This window comes from Capricornis sumatraensis, chromosome 8, assembly GCF_032405125.1.
Source record: "Capricornis sumatraensis isolate serow.1 chromosome 8, serow.2, whole genome shotgun sequence".
Taxonomy (NCBI): domain Eukaryota; kingdom Metazoa; phylum Chordata; class Mammalia; order Artiodactyla; family Bovidae; genus Capricornis; species Capricornis sumatraensis.
Genome location: NC_091076.1, coordinates 13058407 through 13069684, shown reverse-complemented (window position 1 = coordinate 13069684; position 11278 = coordinate 13058407). Strand labels below are relative to the sequence as shown.

At 46.1% G+C, this 11278-nt stretch overlaps 1 protein-coding gene across 1 annotated transcript; it reads right to left on the bottom strand.

The window, feature by feature from the left end:
- Positions 1-1407: 1407 nt before the first annotated feature.
- LOC138083265 (pregnancy-associated glycoprotein 1) lies at positions 1408-10653 on the bottom strand. The gene is made up of 9 exons (XM_068977046.1): positions 10556-10653; positions 9304-9454; positions 8193-8319; positions 7976-8094; positions 6591-6781; positions 5551-5667; positions 3742-3883; positions 3556-3654; positions 1408-1557 (listed from the first exon to the last, which is right to left on the bottom strand). The coding sequence occupies exons 1-9, from the start codon at positions 10651-10653 to the stop codon at positions 1408-1410; spliced, it is 1194 nt and encodes a 397-aa protein (XP_068833147.1).
- Between the last annotated feature and the right edge of the window lie 625 nt (positions 10654-11278).

Genomic DNA, 11278 nt, shown 5'->3' with positions numbered 1-11278 from the left:
CTGGACAATGTATTAAGAAGCAGAGACTTACTTTGCTACTGAGGTCTCTATTGTCAAAGCTATGATTTTTTCAGTAATCATGTACAGATGTGTGATTTGGACCATAAAAGGGGGAATGGCAAAAAATTGAGCTTTTGAACTGTGATGCTTGAGAAGATTCTTGAGAGTCCCTTATACACCAAGGAGATCAAACCAGTCAATCTGAAAGGAAATCAACCTCTGACCCCTGCTGTCTCAGCTGAGACATCTACTGAGGGCCTCCAGGTGGAAAGAATGGATGCTTCCACTGCACAAGTGCCTAACCATGGCAGCTCCAAGCAAACAGTTTGTAGCTCCACCCCTGGAAGAAGCTCAGAAAGGCTGAAGGCTCTGTGTACCCTGGGTCTCGTGATGCATGAGTTGCATTCTTCCCAACAGCATTGGAGGCCAAGGAAGAGGCATTGTGTGCCCTGGAGGAGGGGGATGGCTCAGGGATCCACTGGAGCCACCAATTACCAAGTAGGACTGGAAAGGACAGAGCAGGCATATGTGGCATAGAGCTGGTGACTGGGGTGTGGGAACAAGAGGGAACCAGCTCTGCATGAAGTACCTCACCCAAAATCCCCTGGAGGAGAAGATTTCATTACCCCTTATAATTCCTCTGAATGAGGAGGTGGTGGAGTTGGTGTGTCATCACAAACTCTTCCATGGCCTAGACCATCTGCCAGTTGCTGTCCTTGGGGCTGCCTCTCCCCAGCTTCAGTCATGTAGTTCTTGAGGAAACTGAAAATTATGTGTGCTGCCAGGTCAGGGCCAAAGACCATGTAAAGCCAATCATAAGACCCCATGTCCCTGCCAGGATGGCTGATCTGGGGCTGTACATGTGATCTGAGGTGGGTCTTTCAGAGAACACCTTTGAACTCTGATGTCTTCAATCTTTTATTTCCTTACTGGAGATGCCTTCAGGATATAAAATCATAGGGCAGGTAGCTTGGACTTCCTCACTATGTGTAGAAGCCTTAAGGAAGAAAGTTGCCAGTCTAAGACCATCAAAGAAGAGGGAAGGGAAAGAGCGAGGGTGAGAGAGAATTGATGACTTTTGATTTTTTTGGGTCCAGTCACTGAGATCTTTGTATTTGCTCTGTTTCTTGCATCCTAGTTTCCCAGAATCATTTCAATGAGTCTCCCTGTTTCTTGAAGCCAGCTGGATTAGGGCTCCTTTCAATTTTGATTCAGACTTGGTTCCAGATCGTTCACTCCCAGACAAAAACAGAGGCACCATTAAGAGTGAAACCGTTTATTCTTTACTGAGAATAGGGTGTGCAGACCACCAAATACAGTTCACCAGCATCATGGGCAGGAGTGCCCAAAGAGTGAGTGAGTGTGTGTTCGGATCGGCCTTACTGATTCCTGAACCACTCCCAGCATTTACACTGCCCGTGCCAGGCCAATCCTGTCATTTCCTCGATCAAAGACTGAGAAATACCGCCTCAGGAAGACGTCACCCAGGATCCAGGTCTCTGCAGATGGATTCGCTCTGTTCACTTGAAAGGGGGAATAGCACTGGTCTCTAGAATCCTGGGGGAGTCAGAGACACACACCAGTCAGCATGAGCCGTTACCGGCGATTCCCCCCAACATCCAGACCCGACAAACTTTTTTATTTCCCTCTTTTGTTAAGTATCAACGGGTTTTCTCAGCAGCAGGGGATATGACAGTTTATCCAAAAGAAAGAGGATCAAGTCATGAGGTTGCCATGAGGAAGGGTGTGGGGGAGGGGAGGACTGGGAGTTGGGGAAACAGAGGAATGAAAAACAACAAAGTCCTACTGTAGAGCGTAAGGAACTATATTCAATATTCAGTGATAAACCACATGAAGAAGAATGAAAAAAAGAAAAAAATAATTTTATGTGTATAACTGAGTCACATTGCTGTGCAGCAGAACTTAACACAACACTGAAGATTAGCCACATTTCAATATAATTTTTTAGAAAAGAACTAGTGCGTCCATAGTACTCCTCACTCACTGTTTACTTCCTTCTGACTCCTGCTCTTTTTTATTTTAATGTTAGTTCAAACATTTTTTTCTTTTTTCTTTTCTTACTCCTTCTCCCCTTCTTTCATTTATTTATTTTGAAATTTATTTATTTTAATTGGAGGCTAATTATTTTACAATATTGTATTGGTTCTGCCACACATCAACATGAATCTGCCACGAGCGTACATGTGTTCCCCATCCTGAGCCCCCTCCCACCTCCCTCCCCATACCATTCCTCTGGGTCATCCCAGTGCACCAGCCCCAACATCCTGTATCAAACCTGCACTGGTGATTCATTTCTTATATGATATTATACATGTTCTCTGCAGAGAATGCCAGTTCTCCTCCTCCATCCCCACAACCCGTACTTTATTAAAAAACTTTATTTTGTTTTGGAGTATAGCTGATATACAATACTCTGAGTTTCAGGTGAACAGTAAAGGGACTCAACCATATTTATCCGTGCATCCTGGTCCCAAAGACACCCCTCCCATCCAGGCTGTCATATAACTGAGGAGAGTTCCCTGTGCTACACAGTAACTCATTGTTGGTTATCCATCTTAAATAGAGCAGTGCCCACAACACGTTCCTGATGACTTAACTCAGGAACTCTGCGAAGCCTCCTTCAGCCCACACTCACCCTCTTTGGCCACTCCAGGCTTGGTTGTGTAATATACTCTGGTTCCCAACCCCACTGGTCAGTCCGTAGCCCTCATCACACCTAGTAAGTCCCCAGTGCCCCAGTGCCCCAGTGCAGACAGACCACCTTGAGATGCCATTTGCATGGAATCCAGCGCAGTTTTGCCTAGAACCAAGCAACCCTCCACATGGCTTCATGAGTTTACAGTTTTAGAATTCCTGAAATTCCCTATCTTCCTCAAAGGCTTCTTTGAGCCCATTAGCCTGCCCTGAACTCTCTCAGGGAGCTGACATGAAGCCTCCACCCTGTGCCTGGGCTGAGCAGTCACTGGGCACCCTTTATTCACCTTAGTTTCCAAACTCCCCACTGAGGGGTCGGGTACCCAACTCACAGAGGAGGCACCAGGCCAGAGCAGGCGGAAGATGCAGCCGAGTGCTAGGCTGACCATGTAATTTATCATCCAAACCAGGAAAACTTTGAGAAGGGAAGGGAGACTGTTAACATATGCTGAAACATCCCACTGGGACAGTCCCCAGTTGTTCTCCTTGTAACATGGCCTATTTCAGGGACTGCTAAAGCTGACTTTCATGTTCATGCACCTAAAGGTTCAGATTGAATTGCAGCTCTTTGAGGACTGAGGACCTTAGTGTTCCCCTCTCCCTGACTCCCACCATGCTGGCATGATGTGGTGTCTCCACATTTATTTCAGGAAGATCAGTGTCCCAGACGGCCCTTTATTCTCAAGTGATTGATTTTCTGGCAGGCACTAGCCCAGCCACAGGGCTCAACAGCATATGCAATGGTGTACATGGCCTCCAGAGGGCGCCTCCTCCCAGCAGCAGCCCAAGGGTTCCTGCAAGCTCCAGTTAGAGAACCAACCCGCAGTATTGTCCCCTCACCTTGACGAGGTAGGCTTGAGCTGGCACTGGGTAGTTGATGCCGTTGATGGTGAAGACAATAGAGGGCAGGGCATAGACCGCAGAACATGAAACAAAGTACTGTTAGAGAGAGAGGGTGAGAGGTTGGCCCTGGAGATCCTTATTGTTTGTGGAGACAGGGAGTGACCCTGGGGCATGACCCTTCACCTCGAAACACTGTCGTGTGGCACCGATGTACTTCTGTATGATATCAACCACTGTTCTTGGGCCAAGGATCAGTGATGTCCCGGTGCCCACAAGGGCCTTGCAGCCACCAGAACAAGAAATAACCTTTCTTCTCATGGAGATGCTGAGAGACAATGGAAGAAAGAGGGCATCAAGGTCACTCTGAGTCTCCCCAGAGTTGCCCCCTTCCCAACTGTCCCTAAACAGCCCTTCGTCTCTTTCCCTCTTTTCCTTTGCTCTCAACCCAACACCTTTCTTGACATCCTCGAATGCAGGACTTGAATACACCAGGATCTTTTGTACATTGACACATGCTGGTCTTCCTTCCTAGAAAACTCCAGTCCCTTTTGACTAGCAAATTTCTTCTCATCTTCCAGATTCCAGCTTAATTGTATTGTTTTCAGGAAGTCTTTCCCCTGGTGTTTATCAGTCTCCTGTCTTGGTCAGTCTCTATAGACCCTTCCTCATGTCTGCTGCTGCTGCTGCTAACTCACTTCAGTCGTGTCCAACTCTGTGCGACCTCATAGAGGGCAACCCACCAGGCTCTGCTGTCCCTGGGATTTCCCAGGCAAGAGTACTGGAGTGGGTTGCAATTGCCTTCTCTTCATCACGTCTAGCATGTACCAAAGTCACAATTCACTATGTGGGCAGGTCACTTCATGTACATCTGCCTTCTTATATGTGAAGGGAAGTTTTATTCTCCTTGCCTCCCTAAAGTGCCTGGCATAGAGTGGATGCCAAATGCTTGTCTGTTCAGTGAGTGAATGAAGACTTAGAAAACAATAAGTAACTTCCAGAGAGCTGTATCTGGTGAGGAACAAATAACGGGTCTCACACAAAGTGAAGGTGGAGATTCGCAGGGGCAGCAGATTCTCATAGTAGGGGGAGAGAGGGGCTCCTCTGGGAGAGGGCGTCTCCCAGCCCTGCTCCTACAACCAGCTCAGACCCTGAACCCTGGCCAGGAAATACATGACTAGCCTGCAGAAACTCCAAAGGATAGGTCAGCTTTTCTCTGAGGGTATCACACAGAATCCTATCAATTATGCCTCTTGTCCTCAGGTCACTCCTAGATCCCACCTTCCTGATTCTCTGTAATAGCCCCTGCCCCACTGTGTGCTCAAGAACATGGGGTGTCTTTTTATTAGTTGCTTTCATGTCTTAAGATTGCAGCCAAACTCCCTCCACTGCTGCATAGCTGCTCCCAAAGAAGACTAATTTTCCCCATTTTCTCAGGACTGTCCCTGTTTTTAAACTGACATTTATCTGTACTGAGAACTTCCTATGTCCTAGGTAGCCCTGGACAGTTGATCATCTTATCATAACTCTGTCCAGGCTGGTGAAATTCTCCCTGATCCTCTGTTCACCACACTATAGAGTCCTCTAACCATGCTCCGCACCTCAAAGGGCGGTGGGTGCAGCCCTTTCCCAGCTGAACAGACCTCTTTAGACTCTTTCAGGACCCTGGTCAGAGCCTTGCTCAGAATGCCTGGGGGTTATGAACCCATGGGTTGTTTGTGTATCTATGTGCTTGTGTGTTTGTTTGTATGTGTTTGTATGTGTCTCTGTGTGTGTTTGTGTGTCTTTGACTAGCTATGCATGTTTATATGTGTTCTTTTGTAGGTTTATATGTGTCTGCTTGTGTGTTTTCATGTGTCTGTGTGTCTGTCTGTGTTGTTGTGGGTGGTGTATATGTCTGTGCGACTGTGCATCTAAGAATGCATTTGTGTGTTTCTGCCTGCGTTCATGTACAGTAGTGGGAGCATCACTTGGGCTCAAGAGGGAGAGGCTTACCGGTCCAAGGGTACACTCCACTCGCCCGGGTGGATCAATGGTATCCAGTTGAGCTCTCCCTTGTAGTAGCGGTGGTCCACCCCACCAAACATCACCACACTGCCCTCCTGCTTGTCTCTGTAGAGAGAAGAGAGGTGGGGGGATCCTTGGAGGACAGTAACAACAGCACTGTCTGAGTCTGTGCTTGTCTACCCATCAAGGCCCTAATAATGCCCCCATGTACAGATGCAGAAATAGCATCTAGGAAAGACTGAGATCCAGACTGTTGGCTGTTACTGGCTAATGAGTGGCACAGAGGTTAGAAGCTGAATCACTTGGCTGGGCTCCACCCACTAAGTCTTCTGAAGACTCCCTGGACCTCCAGCGACCAGAGTGCTCAGACACCCTCAGAGGACAGGGTGCTGAAGTGTTTTGGCTTACCCCTTGTCCATCTTGTCATTTTTCAGGAAAATCAAGCCTGGAAGTTCTAAGGGTTTGGGTTCAGGTCACCCAGAGTTGGCTCCACTGGCCTGTGACATCTACTGTCCAAAGGGCCCCATGCTTAGAAGGGGCCCCACCTCTGCTTTCTCTGTCTTGAAATGCCTAATATTTCTTGAAAAAGGGGTCCCACACTTTTGTGTCCTACACTTTTGTTTTTCATTGCCTCCTACAAATTGGGTAGCTGATCCTGGGCTTCAAGTGAAATGCTAATGAGGAAGGAAAGATATCCACCAGCCTTCTCCTTCCTTCCTTATCAAATTCATAAGCAAATCCTAATGCCTTTTCCTTCAACTTGTTTTCTGTTGCTTTCCGTTAGCCTTCTTTCTCACTCACTCCCCTAGACCAAGTTACTGGTCTTGAGCCCAGGATCAGGGTTGTCTTCCAATAAAATTTTATTTATAAATGCCAGGGGTGAGGCCAGGTAGGGGCCTTGGGGCCATATTTATGGTGGGTTAGATTATCTCTCAAGATACCTCTTTATCAAGTGTTCTACAATTTTCTTGCAACTAAAAGCATATTACACCTAATTTGGAGGAAGAGGTTGTCCATCTCAGACTTACTTGTTCAAGTAGAAGGCAAAAACAGGCTCAGAAAAGGCACCTTCATTCTTCAGCTTGTCAAAGATGGGGATGGCTCCAGAGAAGGATATGTTGGGATAGTTCAAGCCCAAGATGCCATCAAGAGGGATATCAAGCCAGGTTTCCAAAAAGATTAGACCAAACGGCTGGTCAGTACTTACAAGGTCCCCAATCTGTGGAAGAGAAGAGTGTTCCCACTTACAGATACATGAAGTGGAGCTAACACTGGGCTGGGAGGCATTGCCATTAGATCCTCAGAGAAGAATTGAGGCTGGGCTCTGTCTTTGGTGGTCCACAGATGGTTAGAGCAAGGTGGAAGGAGAATTTGGGTTCCATTTGAGAGAGGCTGTGAATTTTAAAACATCTGCCCCTCTGAAAAACACCACGTCAGTGAGTCAAATTAGCCTGATGGCTTCTGTACAGGTGGGGCAACCACGAGGTGGGCCAGGTCCCATTGGTGCCACCTTACAGACAAAACAAGAGCAAGATAGCCTTCTCTTTGGCATTGCTGTGACCTAATGACAGGACTGGACTGCATTCTCTGTAAGCTACTGTGGCTTCTGCATCTGTCCAGCAAGACAGAAGCCAAAAACACAATCTTGCTTGCAGGGTTCTATGAAATTATTTCCTGGGGGATTCACTTTTGGGGATATGTGTATATTTCTGTGAGTGTGTATGAGAGAGAAAGAGAGAGAGGGGAACTATTCAAATACTTTGGGGGAGGCAGGCCATATGTTTATTAGACTCTCAAGGGTCCTCTAGAGTGAGAAATCATTTATCAGGCCCTTTGAATTCTCAAGCTTCCAGTTTCGCACTCTGTATACCTGAAGTCCTTGACTGCACCCAGGGCCCCCAGATCAGTTTTATCCTATCCCCAAACACCCCACAGCAACTTCAGTCCTGAAAAGCCAGCCTATCTCCACCTTTTATCAATGTGTGACCTCAGCAAGGCCCTTGCTAGCTGCACCTCAGATTCCTCATATGTCTCATGAGCTAATCAGAGTAACTGCTGTGTGGGATTGCTGCAGGATTAAACCAGTTATCACTGGAAAGTGCCTGGAACAGTCTTTGAATATAAAAATGAGTGCTTTTATCCCTTCTTCTCGCTCACAGCAAAATGAACCTTGAACTGCTCATGGGCAGAGGAGCTGCAAGTCCACACCTCAAGCCACTCTCTGGGTTAGCTAATCTGTTTGCTCACGTGTCACCATGGGCACTGCCTCCCCAGAGACATGATCCTGTGAATAAGATGGCCAATATCTATGGGAGTTAGGCTAGGAAGGGTCCTGCCACATGGTTCTGCATCTGTTTTGCAAGCAGTGGTCACTCTATAGCCCATCCTGACTCAGCATTTGTTACAATGTTACCCGAACTGTGTCATGAGCAACAACTCCTCTCATTGTTCCGGAACCAAAGTAGATTCTGAAGGTGTCATTGGTAAACCGGAAGGTGGAAGACTGGTGATGTTTGAACTTATCTTGTTTACCTGCAGAAACAAGAGATGAGTGTCATCAGGTGCCAAGGTCGTAAACAGGGTGGCAAGGCCAGTGAAGGATAGTCTGGGTACAGGGTGTCTCTACTCACTACAGGGTCTCTTGGTTGGGCTGAGGCAATTGATGGAGGGCACCAACAAGTCAGATGAGCCTGTGTCAAAGACAACCTGGAATTCCTGAGGAGGTGTTCCAATGGTGATGTTACCCACGTAGAGCATCTACAGGGAGAAGGAGGGAGTGGGTTAGTGCAGAACTGACTACCCTCTGTTCCCACAGTGATGTCTCCCTCTGGGTGTCTCATATCTCTGGAGATCACTTTCTAACCACCATGCAGCTCACAGACTTTCATCACAGAGGTATCTGCATTTGATATATTTTTCTGGTACTACATTGTATGCAGGATATTCACTCTATGACCAGGCATTGAAGTGATATCTCCTGCATGGGAAGCCCAGAGGCATAACCACTGCACCTCCAGGACCGCTGGGCACCCAGGGTAGTCCTGGTGCCTTCATTTGAGAACCTCTGTCCTCTCTTCAAACCCAGCCTTAGCACCCCCTTCTCCAGGAGGTCCTTCTTGATCAACCCCAGCCATTCCCTCTAAACTCAGACCACATCCAATCAACAAGCATAGGTGACCCTTTCATTTTACATGTATTTACTCTTTGTCCATCTCTCAGGCTGGCATGGACATTCTTAAAGACATTTTGAAGACAAAATAAGCCCTTTTCCTAATCTAAAAACAGTAACCACAGTGATTTTTATGGCCACACAGGGAATACAGGTTCAGTAGCTTTTTGCTGTTGTCATTCTTGCATCTGTGAAAACTGAATTCCTCTACCTGGGGATTCACAATTGCTTTGCAGTTGATTCTACCTTTTGATCAGTGACGGTTCACTCCTCACCTGTAACTAAGTGGCTCACTAAGTTTAGAAGGAACAATCTCCCTTAAACTAATGACACATCTTTGACACAGAAATAGATATTTACCTGCCACCTGGTGATTGCTGGGCTCAGTCACAAAGACCAACAGTTGAGGATGAGAGTGCCTTATCCTCTGGTTGGGCTCTCGGTTTTCCAGGCTTTCTGTCTCCTGCAGGAACTCCAACCCCAACATCCCACCTGACACCTCTAGATGAGCCTCAGTACTGGGCAAGAGCACCAGGGGGCGCTGTGGAGCACCGTCCTCCCAAAATACTCACATCCATGATGTTTCTCAGAGGGTGAATAGTTAGATTTGAGGCACGAAAAGAAATCTGAGACAGTCTGTAAGCATGTTCCTTCAGGAAACTGTTCAGCATCTTTTTTCCACTGAGGGTGTTTCTCATGGTCTTCACTCTCCTTAGAGGTATTCTTTTACCAAGCATTTGACAAAGAAAACAAAGAAGATGCTACAGTTAGCTGTCAGTGTTAAGGTATAACTGTCATTGTAATGGCTCTGTGTATTTTCTAATAATTTTTATGAGGGACATTATCAGAATTCTATGTATATACCATGGCAAAGACATAGATTTGAATACAGGTTCTGTTCTGCAGTCTTGGGTAAGCCATATGACCATGTGGTGTCTCAGTGTCCCCTTCGGTAAAATGATGGATGTAACAACACAACCCCTCCAAATAGAATATCTTGGGGATAAGTGAAGTGATGGATATAAGGTACCTGATAAATAGGAAGTCTCAACAAAGACAGCCTTTAGCATTGCTGTTGCCATCCCACTCTAACCTTCTCACAGAAACTCAGGAAAGAGTTAGAAGGGGTACTCTTATCCTTTTTACAAGGGAGCAATTTGAAATACAAGAGGTTTCTGAGTTGGAAGTGGTCACACTGGTTGTCAGATATAACACACTGTTTATAAAACAGTGTATCTTTCTCCACATTGAAAGAGAAGAGAGAGTTGAAAGAAGAATCCAAAATATAGGGAACAAGTAAGGCAAACTCAGAGGTGGAAAAAGGAAGGAAGAGTCAAATGAAAAATAAAACAAAATAACACAGAGAGACATACTCCCAGTGTGTCCCCAGACATACTCCCACACTCCCAGTGACTTCCAAAGAGATAGAGAGATAAATGACAGTGATACAGAGATGCAGACATAGGCATATACACACTAAAGTAGACAGGGAAAAAAGAGGACATGTTGAATAAAATGTAGAAAAGTGCTATTCCGCAGGACCACATTGACATCTGCATAGACTGTGCACTGAACAGTTGCAAGGAGTTGCATTTTGAATAGGTCATGACATGACTGGACCCCAAGTTGTGCAACCCAAATCTACACCAAGACCTTGGGATCCACAGTTCCTACAGCAAGTTACTATTCAATAAGTAACAGTGGAACTTTAAGACTCTTAGGGAAATATTCCATTCCCTTCTAAACCTGATGGGTGGAAGAATAAGCAGATGAAAGGAAAATCCGAGAAAGGAATATGATGTGACTTACAGTCCTCATACTTACTTCACTATGCATTCTGAGAAGGCCACCAGCCCAAGGAGCACAAGCCACTTCATGCTTCTTTCCTGGCTCCAAGTCAGGGAAGTTTGAGTTCTTAGCATGTAGTGGTGACCAGGAGCCTCTAGTTATATATGCACTGACCTACCCTAGTTTTCCCCTTTAGGCCACTAAAAAGATCTGAAAAAAACACAAAGCTCTTGATAAAATCTTTACCTTCACCAGTGTCCTTGGCGAGTGGACTTTGAAGCTTCTCACAATACAAAGAATTGAACTGTAATCTCTTCCTAGAATCTTGGCTGGAAAACCAACCTGATCTTCATGGACATCTAAGAAGACAGAGATCCTTGCCAACTTGGAGAAAAAACTGCTAAGACCATCATGAAATGGGTACTAGGGGCCATGCTAGACATTCGTGGTTTCATGTCATCTTCCTAGCCACTTCATGCGATGTCCATTGCTGTCTGCGTTAGAGAGGAGATTGCTAGGAGGGTAAGTTTTCAAATGGCAAAGTGAAGACTTCAGGGACAGCCCAGGGACATATAACTGGCTTTAGGTAGGGGGTCTAATGGCAGACAACAGGGGCACCTATGATGCCAGTCTGCATCAAAGATTTAGGGCAGAGCAGTACATCAATTACATGGTTTCAGTATGGGAAGAAATGTCCTATGCATCCACAAGACATTTTATATCATCCAAAAAGTGTACAAGGAAGAACTGTGTGCTAGG